Source organism: Mustela nivalis (assembly GCF_964662115.1).
Source record: "Mustela nivalis genome assembly, chromosome: 7".
Lineage (NCBI taxonomy): Eukaryota > Metazoa > Chordata > Mammalia > Carnivora > Mustelidae > Mustela > Mustela nivalis.
This window is the reverse complement of record NC_139026.1, coordinates 103,591,305-103,611,315: the sequence shown is the minus strand read 5'-3', so window position 1 is coordinate 103,611,315 and position 20,011 is coordinate 103,591,305. Positions and strand designations below refer to the sequence as shown.

The following is a 20,011-nucleotide window of genomic DNA, read 5'->3' as shown; positions in this document are numbered from 1 at the left end:
TGGCTCTTTATGTAAAAAAATATATATATAATCCTGTGAAAACCGTTCACTCCCTGGAGTACTTTCTCCCCTGTGAAGACTGTTTTCCAGGCAGCTGTCCTAATTTGGGCTCCAATAAAACTCTCTTCTTTCTTCTCATATTAGAGTTCTTTTGGATCAATTTATGTTGACAGAACGAATATAGCACACTGTGCTTTATAAAGTCATACGTATGTGTACCTTTAATGTGTCAGTTTAGGTGGCATAGAGGGACCCCCCCGCCCAATTGGCTTTACTTTATTTTTGTCTTTGTCCATTTGGACTGCTGTACCAAAATGCCACAGACTGGGTGGCTTACGAACACCAGAAATTTACTTCTCACAGTTTGGGATGCGGGAAGTCCAAGACCAGGGTGCCAGCATGGTTGGATGGGGGACTTCTTTGGTGTTACAGAACTTTTGGTGTCCTCACATAGGCCTGGGAGCCATCTGGGGTTTCTCCCCACCCCTGGGGCTCTTTTAAAAGAGAACTAAGCCTAAGAGAACTAAACCCTAAGAAGGCCCTTCTTCTTAGGGTTTTTCGATGTTGGGACTTTTCACTGTTTGGTTTACTGAACAATAAGTGAATTGGTGTTTTGCCAAGCATTGTTTGTATTAGAGTTTAAAAAATTTTTTTCTTTTTAATTTACTGGACAGACAGAGATCACAAGGAGGCAGAGAGGCAGGCAAAGAGAGGAGGAAGCAGGCTCCCTGCGGAGCAGAGAGCCCGATATGGGGCTTGATCCCAGGGCTCGATCCGAGGATCCTGGGATCATGACCTGAGCCAAAAGCAGAGGCTTTAACCCACTTAGCCACGCAGGCACCCCAAGAGTTTTTGACAATAATGCTGATACCCTGTATGTTGTAGTGATGGAATTCTCTTCCTGACGCCTGATGTTTCCTTATAGGAATCCTCCTCTAAGAAAGCTGAAATCTACCTGTGCTACAGAGCCCTAGGGAGATTGTAGCTTTCAGAGTTGAGTGCTTGGCTAAGGGAGGCAGTGTTAATTTGGCCAATGGCATTCCTCATTCAGGACCAAGGAGGAAATTGTTAAGGCTGACTGATCTGGAGTTCAAACAGCTTGTTCACAGGCTGGGGAGTGGCAGAGTCTCAAAAATTTGCTGCGTGGGTTTCAAGGTCATACACATATTGCAGGTAGGCTTGGTGGCATTGCCTGTGCCCTAATTCATGAAGTCACTGTAATCTGTTAGTGAAATTAAAAAGGGGAAGAAAAACCGGCATCAGGGCCTTTGGCAGAGGTACTGGTCCTTAATCTAAGGGCACAGGCTTCTGAAACTTCAGTAGGAACTGCAGTTTCAAGAATCTACTGGAGGTCCTTTCTCTAGCTGAAACAAACACGGGGATGAGGTCTTTAGAGATTCCATAAAAGGGGCGAAAGGGAAACCATCTGTCCTCTACATTGTGGAGTCTGGACTGTAGGCAGAGCTCACCTATCAATGCAACATTGGGCACCAGAAGTTTGGAACCAAGGGGGAAACTGGAAAAGAAATGTTCCATTCAGGAAGACCCATATGTGGTAAGTATAGAATGTCCAAATTAACCTTTTTCTAAATGATTTCTTCCACTTGTGCTTAAGTTCACCAGCTATGGACTCTGAACGGTTAGCATAAACCTAAGGGCATTAAGGTGAGGTCAAAAAAGATTTTCTTATTCCCTCAGATACACATGAATTTATTCGTCAGTCTTTGGCAACATTAAGTATGGGTTTGGAAATATAATTTTAATTTTTCCTGGGATGTTTGCTTTGGGGTCTGGTGTTGGCTGTTTTTAGACATTTTGTGGTTGTGGGGCTGGTGGTGTGATATTCTTGCACCTCATGAACTCTTTGGACTTTTCAAAACTGGACTCGGGAAAGGTTGGCCTGGGAGCTAGCACAGTATCCGAAATCTTGCAGGACCTATCTCATGCAGATTTTACACCCTCGCGGTTGAACTCGCCAGAGGGTAACGCTGTGACTGCCAAGCAGCGGGGATAGGTACGGTGCCCTAAGCACGGCTGGGGCTCGATGTCAGGCTCTCTGTCCTTGGTTAGTAATCAGGAGGCTGTACCTGCGCCCAGGCACACCCTCTGGGCCCACCAGGAACTTCTAGTTCCAGGTGCCGTCCTTGGGGCACACCTGAGATCAGGTGATGAACTTGGGGTCCGTTCTGAGCTCAGTGGTGTGATCACTGGGGGCGGGCAGAGTCCCCGCCCGAAGGCGAAGACGCGGTGAGCCGTTTCCCTCTACTTCTCGAAAAGCGTCAAGGTGGGCTCGAACCCGCTGCCGGGTGGGACGTACTCAAGGGGATTCAGGATCTCTCTTCTTCGTTCCTGGCGTCTCCTCAAGATGCATGCATGAACTGGTTGCACCGGAAGCCGGGAAGCTGAGCACCACCAGTCCCCTGAGGCGGAGGCCCAGCTGCAGCTCGTCCATTTGGGCGGAGTCCCGGACTGTTGTGCCTCAGAGAGAGGGCCACATTCTCAGCACCTTGTCCCGCGGGGAGGCCAGGCTGCCGGGCTCCCCGCTGGCCAGAGGACGCGCAGAGAAGGCCTGCACAGAGCTAGGGGCCACAGCCCAGAGCTGAACTGCGCACGGGGGTTGGGGGGTGGGGGGTGTGGCTGTAGGACCGGAGTGCCTATTGCTGGCATTTTTTTTAAAAGACTGTATTTATTTATTTGACAGAGAGATTACAAGTAGGCAGAGAGGCAGGCAGAGAGAGAGGAGGAAGCAGGCTCCCTGCTGAGCAGAGAGCGGGGCTCCATCCTAGGACTTTGAGATCATGACCTGAGCCAAAGGCAGAGGCTTAACCCACTGAGCCACCCAGGCACCGCATTGTCGGCATTTCTTAATACTGTCATTTAATCTCACTGTTGAGCTCTGAGAGTTATCTTGGTTAACAAGAATGTAATGCAGATGGGAATGGACGAGGTGAATTTTTGATCTTGGGTGCAGAATGTATTTAAAGTTAGTGCATTGCTCAGAATCATTTTGGGGGCTTCTGGGGCCTGGGTGCTGGAGGGCACAAAAGAGGAACAGCAGTTGGCCCTGGGTGAATGGAGTCCTAATTAGATTCCTGTTCTTTTTTCTCCTGGGTAGACTGCCACATCCTTAGCTGATGATATGCATAATTATCAAATCTAACAGGTTAAAGAGGAAACGCGTGGAAGTGTTGGGGTGGGGGGAAATGTTTGTACCACCTCTGACAGAACTTTCCTGATGGACAGAGCTCCACCATAGGACTTTTGTGGCCACTCCATTCCATCTCTCACTTAGCCCCTGGGAGGAAGAGTGACTTATTTAACTGGTAAGGATGGGAAGAATAAATGGCGGGGGGGGGGGGCACCCTTACCTTGGCCCTTCTTCCTCTTGGGAGTTAACTGCCCACAGGGAACATATGTTCTCTGCTTGAGAAAGCCTTCCCTGCCTAGTACTGTCTGTGTCTAGAAGGGTAATTCTAATTCTGGGGTTTAATTAGCCACCATTTGTCTTTTACACTAGGCTACTTACTCTATCTTGGCTTTTATTGCCATTAAAGATAATATTTTGAGCTCCATTTGCTGCTTTTGTTTGATTTCTCACTTTCTGTAAAACTTGGAACAGAAAGAAGGTTGGTAACTGACATTGTGAATACGATATTTATGATTCTGAGTAACACTAGTGATTATTTTCTAAAATAGCCTTAGGAATGGGTGTTACACGTAAGCAATTGAATCTTGGAACACTACATAAAAAACTAATGACGTACTGTATGGTGACTAACACAACATAATAAAAAATATTAATAAAAAAAATAAAATTTCCTTAGGGCACCTGGGTGGCTCAGTGGGTTAAGCATTCTACTCTTGATCTCAGCTCAGGTCTTGATCCCAGGGTTGTGAGTTCAAGCCCTACACTGGAGTCCATGCTGGGTGTGGAGCCTACTTAAAAAAAAAAGAAAGAAAGAAAAAGAAAGAAAGAAAGAAAGAAAATAAGTCTGGGGTGGGTGAGTGGTTCAGTTGGTTAAGTGTCCAACTCTTGATTTTGGCCCAGGTCATTGATCATCTCAGGGTTGTGGGATCGAGCCTGAGTGCTGAGTCTCCTTGTCCCTCTCTCTCTACTCCTTCCCTTGCTCTCTCTCTTTCTCTAAAATAAATAAATAAAAATAAATAAAATCTTTAAAAAAAAGTCCTTTTCATGTTTATACACATTTAATATTAACATGTAAATTTCTAACTTTTGTTTGAATATTCGCATTATCACATCAGCTGGGGTTCAGATGACCCTGAGGGTGACAATGAGCAACACCATTTTTATGACTCCCAATGATACTGAGCAGATTATGTAACGGTTTCAAGTCTGTCACTGTGAGAGGTCTTGGCTTGTGCTCTTGCTGAATGGGAGAAGGTGGCCAGGTCCAGAGATGGCATCTCATGTGTGATTTGTTGTCTTCTTGAGATTTATTTATTTATTTAAAAGATTATTTGTTTATTTATTTGACAGAGAGAGAGAGGCAGAGAGAGAGAGAGAGAGAGATAGAAGGAACACAAGCAGGGGGAGTGGGAGAAGGAGAAGCAGGCTCCCCACGGAGCAGGTTGCCTGATGTGGGACTCAATCCCAGGACACTGGGATCATGACCTGAGCCAAAGGCAGATACTTAACCGACTGAGCCACCCAGGTGCGCCTCTTCTTGAGATTTAGAGAGAAAAATAAAATATTGTCGTTGGACGGCAAAATTGAAGAGGTGAAGTCAAAACACATGTGAGGGTAGGAGGGAGTCACTGACTTTTACGGTGAGTGTTGAATTCAGAAGGCAAAGGAGAAGCAAGCTTTGGACAATTTGGTAAGATGTTCTCTACTCCCTGCCCCCTGCTATGTACTGAGGCATGCTGGGAAGCTCTTGAGGAGACCACTGTTGCTGCTGCTCTGATGGTGCTTGGAGATGACGTTGTTGTTGTGTAAGGGCCTATTCAGCCAGAGTGGCCCCACCCCGGTTGAACTGCCGAACCAAGCACCCCCTCTCCCCCGCCCCAGGGAAACTTACTGAAAAACAAGTTCCCGAAACCAGTACCAGGTAACAAAGCCCAAATACGAGGGTGGGTCAGGCCAGGTGGAGGTATTCAATCAGTGGGGGCGCATACTGTCTCCTAGCTACCAAGGAGTATGGGTCCCACCCTTTGGGCACCTTTTGGGCACCAATTCTAACCAATGTGATAGGCTGGTTCACATTCTACTAGGGTAAATTGTAATTCAATTGGTGACCTAGCATGACTATGCAGCTTTCTCTGTGTGTTAGAATTTCATTGGCCACCTGTGTGTGGCCAGGCCCAACCACAGGGCCTTTGCTCTATAAAAGTTAGTCTGTGAAACAGAGAGGCGTCGTCCTCTCTGTAAGGGATGGCCCCGACCGGTCTGCTTGATGGTCGGTTTGATTCTTGATGCTTGGCGTGAAATAAAGCTTTGCTTGACCTTTGCTTTGTATTGGTCTTGCTCCTTTAATCACGGACCCATTATTGGGGGACCCAACAGTTGTTTATTGATGAAGAGCTTACTTAGCACTAGATACATGCTGATATATGTATATATGCTAGATGTCAGGTTTCTCATCTAGTCATGGCTACCTTAGATCCTGATGTTACATAATTGCAGGGTTCTTGTCTCATGGAGTCAGAGAATGAATCTCATGGACACAAAAGGGGGAAGTGAAGTGACGGCTTGTTAAGTGAAGGTGAGAGCAGAAAGGAAAGAGAAAAGCTCCTTAGAGTGAGAGGGGTCCTGAATGGGTGGCCACTGTGGGCTGTCGCTGGAGTCTTTTATGGAGAGCTGACTGGAAAGACTGTGGCCTTGAAATTCTTGTGCAAGGACTGCTGACAACATCCTTAATGGCTCACTTCTCTGAGGTCTGGTCATTTTCTGCAATTACAAGGAAGCTGGCAACCGTCCCCCCTCCCCCAAAAAACCACCCTCCCTAACGTCCAGGACCAGGTGGGCTGGTTGGTTCTCTTACCTCTGATTTTGTACACCTCAGTCTTTCTCCACATTTGGGATTTCTGTGAGCCTAGTCCGCAGTCAGGGGCCTCCTGTGTCTCCCTGCCTAGACCTTAATCCTTTCGTTACTCACTGACAGTGATACCTGTGTCTGAGGGAAGTGATAAGTACATATATATTTTAAGTGATTATATATATATATTTTTTTAACTTGTCAGAGAATGAGAAAAAAGTGCAAGTAGGGGGAGCAGCAGGTCAGAGGACAAGCAGGCTCCCCACTGAGGAGGGACCCTGATGCAGGACTCGATCTCAGGACCCTGGGATCATGACCTGAACTGAGGGCAGACACTCAACCAACTGAGCCACCCAGGTGTCCCTGAGAAAGATAGTATTATCCCCATTTTACACATGATAAAGCTGGAGCTTGGAGGGATTAAGTAACTTTTCCAAGGTCACACTCCCCAAAGCAGTGGTAAATGGTCAGAACTCATTGATTCATTTGGTCAGTCATTTCTCAGGTACTCATTGAATGTGTTGTATCAGCCATTGTTCGTAGTTGCAGGCAATGGAGACCAACTCTGATAGATTTGAGCAGATGAGGAATTTATTAGCGGGATCCTGGATTGATGGTTCACAGAAATGCTGGGAGCACTGGGGCACCAAGCGTGGAAGCTTCACAGCAGGAACAATGGTCAGAATATGGCTGCCTTGGGGCACCTGGATGGCTCAGTCAGTTAAACTTCTGGCTTCAGCTCAGGTCATGATCCCAGGGTCCTGGGATGTGGTGAAGACAGATGAATCAGACCCTTCGGAGACCTTACAGACTCATAATTCTCTTCCTTCTAATGTGCACATTTATTTGGCACCATAGTTTGCAAAACTCTTGCACTCTTGTTATTTTCCTGACAGCCATGTAAGGCAGGCAGAACGGATGTTATCTCTATTTTATACTGGAAGAAGCTAAAAAGTTAGGTTAAGGACCCAGTCCTCTGATTCCAGGCCCAGTGCTGGTGAGTCAACCAGCAAATAATTGCAAGGCATCTGGCTTCCCCACTCTTTTTAAAAAAAAAGAGTCTATTTATTTATTTGAAAGAGAGAGATAGAGAGATTGGGGGAAGGCTCAGAGGGAGCCCAACTCAGGGGCTGGATCTAGGACCCCAGGATCATGCCCTGAACAAAGGCTGACCCCTAACCCACTGAACCACCCAGGCGCCCTTCCCTCCCGACATTTTAATGCTCCCCAAATCAGGAGGCATCTTATAATCAATGGTATATCATAGTTTAATTGGCAGCTCCTTATTCCTAGTGGTGTGTAAACTAAGAGATCCTCTTCCATTGATAAGGTGTAGAGTCCTTGGAATGCGGTCGTTAGATAGGAGTAGGAAGTAAAGTAATAAGGGCCCTAAGGTGATCCAAGAGATCAGGTAAGACTTTGTGGGGGAATTGTGCAGCCTCCCATCCCTTGGTCCCTTTACAAGTCTGAATTCCAAAAGGCTTTTTTTTCCCTCCCAAGTGTGGCACCAAAACTCATTTGTCAGCAAAACCTGATCCAAACTGTTGTGAAGTAATTTATAAGGGATACATAAATATAATATATAATTATAACCAAATTATAATTTTAATTATTCTACTCACCATGAAGATCAATATGTGTAGCTGCAGACATACTTTTAATTTTAAATTTATTTATTTATTTGACAGATGGCGAGAGGGGGAACACAAGCAGGGGGAGTGGGAGAGGGAGAAACGGGCTCCCTGCTGAGCAGGGAACCTGATGCGGGGCTCGATCCTAGGACCCTGGGACCATGACCCGAGCCGAAGTCAGAGGTTTAATGACTGAGCCACCCAGGTGCCCTAGCTGCAGAAATATTAATGTTTGATAATGGAGCATTATTCCAGCCCCTTGAGGGGAGGGAGGGGAGAAGGCATTACCAAATATTGGGGCCACATATTGCTCTGTCTTTTTAAAATCTGTAAAATTCTGGATTTTGAAACCCATTTGGACCCAAGGGTTATGGGTAAGGGATTCTGGATTGCATCTGAACCAGGGCTTGACTGGTAGATAGAATTCAGATGTTTGGAGATGTGGGTCTAGGTCTCAGTCATTATCCAACCATTAAGTGTGCTTTAGGAGCAGAGATGACCCGCATTTTTTATAAGTACTCTCCCTTAAGTCATGATTCATACACTGTTGGAGGGTTGGACTTTCTGGGTTTGGTCCCCCCCCCCCCCTCACAGTACTAATCCCCTCCTTTTCCCACAAATCACCTGACTTCCCTGAAAACTCTAACACACCCTTTGGCTAGAAAAGAACATTGAGTAATTGGTGGAATTCCCCACTCTTTTCCATCCCTGGAGCCCTGGATGGAGGGACCTCGGGTTCGACCGAAGTATGCAGTTCTTGTTTCAAAAGCAGAGGGAGCTCCAAGATCAAGGCTGAGTTACCCTTTCCCTTATCATGGTCTCCCAGCCCCCTCTTTGTTTAGATCAGGGAATTTCAGACATGCACACTGGGATAGAGAATCATAGAACAGAACCGGGACTAAGAGGCCGGCGGTGGTTCCTGCAGAGGGAGCGTCCAGGCCCGGTGCTGCTCTCCCTGGGAGCTGGCAGGATTGCCCAGCATGCCCACTGGCACGAGAGAAGGGACCTACCCACTTGTTCCCGCCCGTTTCTGAAGGTAAAAACCTTAAAAATTGAAGAGCAGAACTTTGATAGAAGGAAAAAGAAAGGCAGAGAACTTCACATGGGAAGGATTTGGGCAAAGATGGAGGGCTGGAAGGAACAAAATGAAAGGGGCAGAATATAGGCAACCCCTTTCTCTTAGGTTGCCCCTCTCTTCTGTCACTGTTACCCCACTACCTACCATCGTTTTCAGGCTTAGAAACATTTTTGGCAAGACTCTTTGCGAACTGTGGAAAGATAACTCATCTTTTTTAGTAAAGGAAAATACCCCAAACCCTGGAAAATTAATGTAGGAAATCGAGGGGATACCTTTCCTTTCCTTTTGTGTTTCTTGTCATTCAGCTGCCCTTTGTCTCATTTCCCACCCAGCCCTGTCTCAGACCACTTCTCCCAGGCTCACTGCCTTCCCCTAGTAAAAGCAGCTCATCCCTCCATCTATAGTCATTGGGAGCACCCACAGAAATGCACCATCATAAATGTAGTAAAGAGAGCTGGTGCGAAGTGATGAAGGGGATCTTTGCCAAAAGAGGAGGGACAAAGGTGCTAGATGGATAGTCATGATGGGGAAAGACTCCTGAAAACCCGAGTGGAAATGGCGATACTATTTTGTGAGGGCAGGAGAGAGACTGGTAGAGAGGGGACGGGGTTACTGGTGGGGGTGAGGGAGGACGAGGAGAAAATTGGGAGAATGTGCTCATTTTGGGGGGAGAAAAACTGGGAGAAGATCCAGAGAAGCAATGGGAGAAGGAAAAGATTGAGTTTTAGTCTAGAAAATGAATTGAGGTAGAATCAGGGAGGGTGTGAGAGGACAGGCATCATGTGGTGATCGGTGTGTGGCTTTGTTTAACTTGTGTGTTACTGTTATAAGGTAACACTGAACCCCAGGTGACCCCCACCACGAAAGCAAGTGTCTGTGTTTGTTTGACAAATACAGCTAGCCCTACCGCCCCTGTGCTCCAAAGTCCATTGGCGCAGAGAGCCAGGACCTAGAGGCGTGCTGTTCACCAGGGATGAACAAATTTCCAGAGATGTGGTAAGTGATCACGAGTCTACAGAGATGTCTATGGTCTCTACTCCCTTTATCTTCTCAAGCAAACAGCTCATATCTGAAGCCCAGATTTTGGTTTGACCTAGGCCGTTTTGCTTTACCCCAGCCTAAGATTCTCCCATGTGCTGCTGCCATCCTCCCTTCTACCTAGTTCCCTCCCTCCCCCCACCCCCCTTATACCCATGACAAATGCTAGGGCACTGCACTAGTCTGGCAGTAGTACCTGGGTCACCCCTCTCTCCACATGTATTTTTTTTTTTCCAGGTCCTTTTTCGTATTTTCCCTTTTGGCATCAGTTTATGCTGAGCCTACTATGTATGGGGAGATCCTGTCCCCTAACTATCCTCAGGCATACCCTAATGAGATAGAGAAATCTTGGGATATAGAAGTTCCCGAAGGGTATGGGATCCATCTCTACTTCACCCATCTGGACATAGAGCTGTCAGAGAACTGCGCATATGACTCAGTGCAGGTATATTATGATAAGCACGTAAAGGACAGGGCTGGGGTGGTGGCGGTGAAATGTTCCATTCTCTCTGTCCCCTTCTCTGACCTTCTTGCTGAAATATTACCCTTTCTTAGCTTCCTTTTGACTCTTCTCTTAGATAATGTCAGGAGACTTTGAAGAAGGGAAACTCTGTGGGCAGAGGACGAGCAAGAATCCCAGCTCCCCAATTGTGGAAGAGTTCCAAGTCCCCTACAACAAACTCCAGGTGGTCTTTAAGTCAGACTTCTCCAATGAAGAGCGTTTCACTGGGTTTGCTGCCTACTATGTTGCTGTAGGTAAGCCTCAGCCTTCTCTATGTGCCTTAGTGATCCAGCCAAAAGATTAGAAGCAGAATGAACACTGAGTGATTCCGTGAATAAAGATTCTGTTCATGACTGTAATTCTTATGAAGTGTTGACTGGACTTGGCTCTTTCTATGAATTGCCTTTGTGAAATTCCAACACAAGATTATATCTCAGTGGTGATGATGATAATGGTAAAAATAGGTAATAAATAGTAATTTATGGAGAACCACTATACATTGGGCACTGTTTTAGGAATTTTACCTATATTCATTTAATCTTCACCTCAGTCCTTCAAAGTAAGTGTAATGATCTCCACTTAAAGAAAAGGAAAGTGAGAACCAGGGAGGTTAAGTAACTTGCCAAGAATCACACGGGGAATGCACCATATTCAAACCCACCCAATGGCAAACAAACCTTCAAATTTGGTGTGCTTCTACCCCTAACTCCAGGTTAAAGTGAAGTTAGAGGGGCGCCTGGGTGGCTCAGTGGGTTAAGCCTCTGCCTTCAGCTCGGGTCATGATCTCAGGGTCCTGGGATTGAGTCCCACATCGGGCTCTCTGCTCGGAAGGGAACCTGCTTCCTCCCCTCTCTCTCTCTCTCTCTCTGCCTACTTGTGATCTCTCTCTGTCAAATGAATAAACAAAATCTTAAAAAAAAAAATAAAGTAAAGTTAATCATCTCATAAGGCCTAACTATTGTTTAGATTTGGCAGAAATGCCCAAATCCTCCAGAGTGGTGAATGTACTGATTGCTCTTCCCCTCAGAAGGCATCTCATCACGTTCAGCCTTTGGGGTGTTGTCTCTGGAGCTGGAATGCTCCATTTGTGAGAAAGGCCAAGGGCCTCTCCCATTGAGAGTTCCCTTATAGCCATGTGATAGTGGGGCACAGCTCCACAATCGTATTTCAGAAGTGTAACGTAGCATATAATACCATCCTGAGATGTGATTCATCCATTCATGTTAGCGACAGGCCTTTCCTACTTCTTCTTACCCTTGTAGTTTTGGGTTGAAACTCATTCTTACCTCTAGGTCTTAGTTCCTGACCTCAATCTTTCTCTACTTTTTCTAGATATAAATGAGTGCACAGACTTCGCAGATGCCCCTTGTAGCCACTTCTGCAACAACTTCATTGGTGGTTACTTCTGCTCCTGCCCCCCAGAATACTTCCTCCATGATGATATGAAGAATTGCGGAGGTGACCTTGGCATCAAGTGGAGTGCATGTCTCTGGGATCTGGAATGGCTTGAGGCTTCAGTTACAGCTTTGCTGATCCTTCCAATTTTGACTAGCCTCAGCCTTGCTTTGGCACCTATCTTTAGTTACCCATAAGCTGGGGAGGAGCCACAAGAGTGGAGGAAGACAAGCCCACAGGGCCAAGTTAAATGATTGGAGAGGAGAGATGGATGACTGTGGAGAGTCTGCCTGGGACTGTTCATAAGCCTGAAGGGCTCTATCATGAGCAATGTGATGGAAGCCCCATAGGCATTGGGTATCTCTATTGATTTGTCTTGGGTGTAATTGTGGCATGTGGGCTCCAGTCTGGGATGGTCAGTTCATGAGAAGAGTCATAGAATGGGGCAGGATCTCCTTTGCTTGACTCTGTATTTGAGTTGTCTTTTTTTCTTTTTCTCTCTTAGTTAATTGCAGTGGGGATGTGTTCACTACACTCATTGGGGAGATTGCAAGTCCCAATTATCCCAATCCATACCCAGAGAACTCAAGGTGTGAATATCAGATCCTGTTGGAGGAGGGATACCAAGTGGTGGTGACTATGCGGAGGGAAGATTTTGATGTGGAACCAGCTGATTCGGAGGGCCACTGCCCTGACAGTTTACTTGTACGTGATGAGTGATTAGTTTTCCTCCCATCTCACGCAGAGATTTCTCCTCAAAGACAAATTCTCTTTCTTTCTGTCCCCTCTTTTCTTCCCCTCCTTCTTATTTGATGCTTTTTTTATTACCTCCTTTACTTTTATCCCCTCCATCATACCTCTTTCTTTTAGTCCTTTCTTTCTCCTGATTTCATCATTTTGTTTCTTCTTAGTTTGTTGCAAGAGACAAGCAATTTGGTCCCTACTGTGGTAATGGATTCCCTGAGCCACTAAATATTGAAACCAAGAGTAACACTCTTAATGTCATCTTCCAAACTGACGAAACAGGGCAAAAAAAGGGCTGGAAACTGCGCTACCGTGGAGATCGTGAGTAACCTAGAATTGGCTCTCTGGTGCTATCAAAGTCCTCGGATGATGTAAAAATCCAAACAGGTGGTTTGTTATATGGCTAGGTATCCTGAGAGACTTAACTTCTTCTGCAAGATCTAAACCTGTCAGTAGTTGTAAAAATGCCCCAAACTCTAGGAATCCTTCAACTGGCTTGCAGGTGCGGACAACTTGGGGTGGCTAGTTGATGAATTGGTGGCAGGATGGATGAATTACATCTCAGGATGGTAACATCTCAGCAAAGCTGTAACTGAAGCCTCAACTAGCCTCCCACTAACATGGCTGGGAGGATGTAAGTGGCTCAGTGACTCTTCCTGGAGGATGTCATGCCATATTATTTTAGACATCTCTTTTGGGATGTTAGGCACCAGGATTAAAGACTATTGAATGATTTCAGAAAGTATGAGGATGATATAAATAGAATTGAGATTCTCCAACTCTTTGGTAATTTTTTTCCCCCTGTCCTTTCCAAGCAATCCCTTGTCCCAAAAAAGTTACTGCCAATTCTGTCTGGGAGCCTGAGAAACCCAAATATGTGTTCAAAGATGTGGTAAAGATAACCTGTCTGGAAGGATTTGAAGTTGTACAGGTAAAGTACCATTAGGGTCTTCTCCCTAATCCCTACATCAGGATGAGCATACTGGAATTGTCTAATGGTTTACTGAATGTCTTTGTTTGAGCAATTTAACACCTTTTCTGTAAACAGAATCCCTCAGGATCTTTAGTCCTTCCTTGTGAGTCATGGCCAGATTGACACTCTCCTTCTGTCTTAGTCTTCCTAGGGAAGGGGCTCTGATATGTGGGGCAGAGTTGTCTTTTAGCCTCAACTCCTGGGTGCTTTGGGTAATTCTGCTAAGATGTCCCCAAGCTTCTTGTGGTCAGGACTCCTCATTGATCCAAGGCCAGAGATCAATTTCATTTCTGATTTGATTTCCCATGTCTCTCCGTATAAATTAATGGTGATGTGTATTATTCTCCAGGGAAGTGTTGGCTCGACATCTTTCTATTCTACTTGTCAAAGTAATGGAAAGTGGAGTAATTCCAAACTGAAATGTCAACGTATGTATTATTATTATTTTTTTTAAATGGGACTCTTTTTCCACCCCCTTTGGCGGGAATTAAAAGATCAGTTCATTAAGATTCAAATTCATGTTTTCCTCTTAGGCTTCTGAGAGAGTGGGTTGGATTTTTTTTTTTTTTTGAAGATTTTATTTATTTATTTGACACAGAGAGAGAGATCACAAGCAGGGGAACCAGAAGAAGGAGAAGCAGACCCCCCCCCCCCCATTGAGTGGGAAGCCCAGTGCAGGGCTAGATCCCAGGACACTGGGATCATGAACTGAACCGAAGGCAGACGCTTAACCGATTGAGCCACCCAGGCATCCCATGGACTTTTTTTTTTTTTTTTTTTTTTTAAAGGGAAGCCATCCATGAAGTGCCAGCCCAGATCTGGTCCCAGACTGGCTAGACTAGAGGTTTCTTTCAAAGGAAGAGGCTGGGGGATTGATAGAGTTAGTAGCGCCATAGAAGTCCATTCCTGGCCTCTTCAGAGGCCTCCACCAACCGCCGAAAAGCAGGTTCCTCCTTGTCGCTTTCAAGGGGCTATCTGAACTGGCAGGACTCAGTGGTCTGGGGAGATTCCTTGCAGGTGGGCTCGCAGATGTGGGGCGTGGGAAGGAGTGAGGGATGAAGCTGGGAGGATGAAGCTGGCTCAGTGACTCTTCCGAGAAAGAAGTGGCTGTCCTGACCATCACTTGTCTGCCTTCTTCTTCTAGCTGTGGACTGTGGCTCTCCTGAACCCATTCGGAATGGTAAAGTCGAAGATCCAGAACATACTTTATTTGGCTCTGTCATTCATTACACTTGTGAGGAGCCATATTACTACCTAGAAGATGAAGAAAGTGGTAGGTTTCTTTGATTAGAGAAAAGGGGAGAAAGAATAAGAGTGCTGGAGAGGAAACAGAACAATCTTTCTGGGTTGGAAGAGAGTTTGGAGGGAAATGGAGGCGATGGGATGGACTTTGTTTATCCTCTTGGCTTAGTCTAAAGATACAGTTTGCCTATGGGGATGGATATAGGATCTTCCGTAGGGAATCCACAGAGGTCACTGAGCTCAGCTTCCCAACTGTGGTGGGAATTCCTCCTCCAATAGCCATTTTCATGTGGTTACCCATCTTTTCACCAATTATTTAATGTAGAACTTACAGGAAAAATGCTTCCATTGTTAAGTTACCATACTGTGGGACTGGCCTTCTTGAGGGAGAGGCCTTGGTAGGATTAGGTGAAGGCCCGGATGAGACAAGATATGTACCACCTCATTGCTTGTAATTTATTATTATTTTTTAAAGATTTACTTGTTTATTTTAGACAGAGAGAAAGAGCATGAGTGGGAGGGGCAGAGGGAGAGAAGCTGAGCAAGAGTCAAGCTGAGCATAGAGCCTGTCGTGGGGCTTGATCTCACGACCCTGAGATCATAACCTGAGCTGAAAACCAAAGAGTCAGACGCTTAACCAATTGCACCACCCAGGTGCCTCCCTTTTGATTTCATTCATTTTCCCACTTGAAGTATTTTTCTAATTTTTCACTGATCTTCCCTCTTCTGATTTGGGGACTGTTCCTTCCCCTCCCTTGGCAGGATTGAAGGCCAGAGGGATGGGGCAGAGGGTGTTCTTAAGATTCTCTTCTAGCTGATTTGATTGGGTCCCCTCCTCACATCCCAGAGGAGCTGGGGCTCTGCATGGAAGGGGGAATGGAAAAGAGGAGATGTGGTGGTGACTGTGTGTCCTGGGTCTCTTGCACTTTTCCAGGAGAGTATCACTGCGCTGGCAACGGGAGCTGGGTCAACAAATTGCTGGGCGCTGAGCTGCCGAAATGTGTTCCAGGTAATCAGGGCCCTGTCTCAGGGAGGGAGTGTGGGTACAGGGGCCGGTGTGTGGGGTCACTCTCTGAAAGTCGCTGCAGTCTTCTTGGGAAGGCACTTAACAACCTGGACCTAACAGAGTCTATCTAGCTCAGTGAGGTGGAGGCATCACTGGGTAGTGGGCCTGCCAGGAGCTGGGGAATTCCTCTATCGCAATGAGTCAGGCCAACTGACGGGAAATAGGAAATTAGCCAGTGAAGGTATGAGATTCGGCGCCGGTTAGGTTTGGTAATCCCTAAGAACAGGACCTAAAAATTGAGAGTGAGGAATCCACACACAAAAATGAGACCAGCTGACTCGCCCAGTTATTTATTATTTTTAAAAAATATTTCATTTATTTATTTGACAGAGAGGGCGAGAGATCATAAGTAGGCAGAGAGGCAGGCAGAGAGGGGGTGGGGAAGCAGACTGCCCGAGAGCCTGATGCAGGGCTTTATCCCAGGACCACGGGATCATGACCTGAGCTGAAGGCAGAGGCTTAACCCACTGAGCCACCCAGGCGCCCAACTTGCCCAGTTATTATGTGCGTGTCTATCTGGCACCCAGATATGGAGCAATGAAAGAAACAAGGAATTACAGACAGATCAGAATTGGATAGAAGGCTTTCAGGCAAAGCTGGAATAGTAATAATGATTCTGGTAGTAACCGCAGTGTTCTTGAGACCCAGGGGCTGAGCTAGTTAGTTGCATTTATTATCTCATTCCAGTCCTTGCAACAACCCTTTGAGAAATGAGTAGCCCCATTTCACAGAGGAGTGAACTGAGTACAAGGTCACAGGGTGAGCAGGAGGCAGAAATGGGCTTTGAACCCAGGTCTGTCTGGGTCCAAAGGCTTTTATGCTGACTTCAGAGTCTATCCAGGCTGACTACAGAGAGATTTTAGGTAAGCTGACTTCCTCTGGAATAAAATTCAGTTTTAGTGGTATTTGGTGATGGCAAGGTGATCAAACCTGGAATCAGTGGGGCCATGAGATGAAAGAGGAGAGAAGAGAACCCTCTCTTTGTCCTCCTTCCTTTGGATCACTGGGAGGCACTCAGCTGCAGTTAGGACTTCAGCAAAGAAGGCGATAAACTCTGCATCTGGGCATCAGAAGACGGTGGCATGCTTGCCTCCTCCACCATCAGTGCAAGCAAAGAGTTTCCCAGCACTGTTTCCAGCTGGGCCCCTGTCCCCATGGGCCGAAGCTAGGACGAAGTGTGCCTCTAGAGGGGCAGTTCATAGTGTTGAGGCCCTAGCTCATCTGGACTCAGGAAGTCAAATGCTGTTTCAGTTAAACATGTCTCTCCCACAGGCCTGCCTGTGGCTTTGGAAAAGTGAGTTGTTTGGTGATTACATTCGGGATGAATCCAATACTGAGATAGCTGACTGAATACAAGGTTGGCTGTATGGCCCTGGAGAATTCAGAAGCCTGGCAGGTTTTTGAGTTGAGGTTGTTGAGGCCAACAATTTATTTCTTGCTCTCTCTCTGCCTTGTTCTTCTTCCTTCCTAGTCTGTGGTGTTCCCAGTAAGCCCTTCAAAGGAACACAGAGGATATTTGGAGGAATCATCGCAGAGATTCAAAACTTCCCCTGGCAAGTCTTCTTTGAGAACCCATGGGCTGGGGGGGCTCTTATCGATGAGTACTGGGTGCTGACAGCTGCCCACGTTGTGGAGGGGAACCGTGACCCGGTCATGTACGTTGGGTCCACCTCGGTGGTCACCTCAGAACTGAGAAAAGCCCAGATGCTCACAGCTGAGCGTGTGATCATTCATCCGGATTGGGTATTCCTGGATGCCCCCGAAACGCGGAAGAACTTCGATAATGACATTGCTCTTGTGCAGCTTAGAGAGCCAGTGAAAATGGGACCCACTGTCTCCCCCATCTGCCTGCCAGGCACCTCTTCAGAATACAACCCCTCAGTGGGAGACCTGGGACTGATCTCAGGGTGGGGCCGAACAAAGGGAAGAGATCATGTGATCCTGCTCCGAGGGGCAATGTTACCCATCGCTCCCTTAGAAAAGTGCCGTGAGGTGAAAGGTAAAAATGTCAAAGTGGATATAAATTCCTATGTGTTCACGAATAACATGATCTGTGCTGGAGGGGAGAAGGGTGTTGATAGTTGTGAAGGGGACAGTGGCGGAGCCTTTGCTGTACGGGTTCCCAATGAAGAGACCCTCAAATTCTACGTAGCTGGTCTGGTGTCCTGGGGCCCCCAGTGTGGAACGTATGGAATCTATACCCGAGTGCAGAACTACCTTGACTGGATAACAAAGACAATACAGGAAAATAGTACCCCCAGAATGGACTAATGCATAGATGTGCTACATGGCCCTCCAAGGGCTATGACCAATCTGTTGGTGTCCGTTCTTTTTAATATTCCCATTATTTCACCGTGAATGAATGAAGACTTGGGAGTATGATTTAAATAGACCTTGATTATTGGGGTACCTACCTGGAAGTAGTGTTTGGTCATTACACTGTGTCGGTCATTTGGTGTGGTTGAATCTGTGGGGTCTTCTCTCCTGAGTACCAACTATGGATTAACAACATGAGAAGGGTGCTCCTATCTTAAACTGTACCGTAAGGACTCTCCTTTCCTGATGGTTATCTGGTGTTACAGTTTTGACTCTGAAATTTATGGTTGGGCATACCCTTGATTTTTTTGTTTCCCCTTTATCTGTTTGAAGTTCCATTTACTTTATCATACTCAGTGTCTACTATCTTCTTCTAATAAATCATGGCTATAACCCAGTTCTGGCTGACTTGTCTTATTCCACATCAAGACCTGAGCCACAGAGAAGGGTGATGAAAGGCTGTTGTGTCGTGGCAGTTCAGGCATCTAGCCGCTCGTACTGCATTGTCATGAAAACAGGGAGTTCAGATTTCCTCCCCTCTTCCAGCTGAGATTTATTGTGGATCAGCATGGACACCACCAACACAAGTGCCATAGTTTGCTTTTGAAGTTCATGAGAAAAACCTGAGTCTCATTCAGAAGTCCACATACAGAATGGCCTGTTTAAGATCTTTAAGCATAACTATGCAGCCATTGAAAACCCCCGAAATCTTGCAATTTGCAGCGACGTGGATGGAACTAGAGGGTATTATGCTGAATGAAATAAGTCAACCAGAGAAAGACAATTATCATATGATCTCCCTGATATGAGGAATTTGAGAAATAAGGCAGAGGATCATAGGGAAAGGGAGGGAAAAATGAAACAAGACAAAACCAGAGAGGGACACAAACCATAAGAGACTCTTAATCTCAGGAAACAAACTGAGGGTTGCTGGATGGGAGGAGGGTGGGGGGAAATGGGCTGGTGGGTAATGGACAGTGGGGAGGGTATGTGCTATGGGGAGTCCTGTGAATTGTATAACACTGATGATTCACAGACCTGTCCCCCTGAACCAAATAATACATTATATGTTAACAAAAAAAATGTATATTAAAAAAAGATCTTTAAGTGTAAAATTTTGAGGTATAAGTTATTTTGAAGTCTCTTGAAAATTAATTTTCTTTTAATAAATTTGTATAATATAATATTTTTTTTGTATAACACAGTATTACAACTTAGTAAAATGAGAAAAAAAAAAAGAAATTGAACATGCTCTCATCTGCTTTCCTCATGGTTTTGATCAGTTTGTCAGTCAAACAACAATGTCTTTTTTGAGTTAAACTCTGTGCCAAGATGTTACAGCTGAAAATTCTGGTGAGGATGCACCCAAAGGCTCTCCCTTCTATTTTTTTCCAAGGGAATGGAAATTAAAAAAACCCAAACTTATTCTTCACCACAAATTGATTAATAATGAAAAATGATGACATAATTGAGGGTAATTAGTTCTTGAACTGTGGACAGGAAGCCTCTCTAAGGCGGCAGTTGCCCCAACAGGGTGTCTTATGGAAGCCATGGACTGGGAGTGAGAGGAGACTCTCTCTGGTCTGTTGAGTGGGACATGAGGCTTTCAGAGAGCAGTTTTCACCAGAAGCCAAGACGTGTGTATTTGGGGCCCTCAGGAAAGGACTTTGATTTTTAGTAAACCAAAAGGGCTACATTCAATGATTGACCTTAGACTGGTGGTTAACACATGATAAAGTCAACAGAACTGTCATTGAAAGATCTGAAGAATCAATGGAGAATTATAATAAGGAATCTTGGAAGGACAGTGTCAAGTCAACCCAACAGCCTAAAGCCATTATTCCTTGACTGTGTACCTCATAACCACCTCTGTCTACCTGCCTGTCATTACATATGCAATGGAATTGACAGAATAACCTGGACCACCATGTTTTGGGTGGGAGAAGGGTGATTCCTCTAGAGAAAAGAAGAATTGGAAAAATATTAAGAAACTTCCTCATGCTGTAGAAACTGTCCTTTTAAAATAATTG

At 45.8% G+C, this 20,011-nt stretch overlaps 1 protein-coding gene across 2 annotated transcripts; it reads left to right on the top strand.

Annotated features, from left to right (window-relative positions):
• The first annotated feature begins 1,096 nt into the window (after window positions 1-1,096).
• Window positions 1,097-18,378, top strand: C1S (complement C1s). 2 transcript variants are annotated; one of them, XM_082742589.1, is made up of 14 exons: window positions 1,097-1,173; window positions 1,459-1,555; window positions 8,454-8,663; window positions 9,603-9,701; window positions 9,981-10,188; window positions 10,322-10,499; window positions 11,578-11,703; window positions 12,146-12,345; window positions 12,552-12,705; window positions 13,200-13,315; window positions 13,707-13,785; window positions 14,502-14,630; window positions 15,534-15,608; window positions 17,137-18,378. In XM_082742589.1, the coding sequence occupies exons 4-14, from the start codon at window positions 9,679-9,681 to the stop codon at window positions 17,934-17,936; spliced, it is 2,088 nt and encodes a 695-aa protein (XP_082598715.1). In that variant the 5' UTR covers window positions 1,097-1,173; window positions 1,459-1,555; window positions 8,454-8,663; window positions 9,603-9,678; the 3' UTR covers window positions 17,937-18,378. The 2 variants fall into 2 exon arrangements, with proteins under 2 accessions (XP_082598715.1, XP_082598714.1); XM_082742588.1 differs by lacking the exons at window positions 1,097-1,173; window positions 1,459-1,555 and having other exon boundaries at window positions 8,470-8,663; window positions 9,537-9,701.
• The last annotated feature ends 1,633 nt before the right edge of the window (window positions 18,379-20,011 follow it).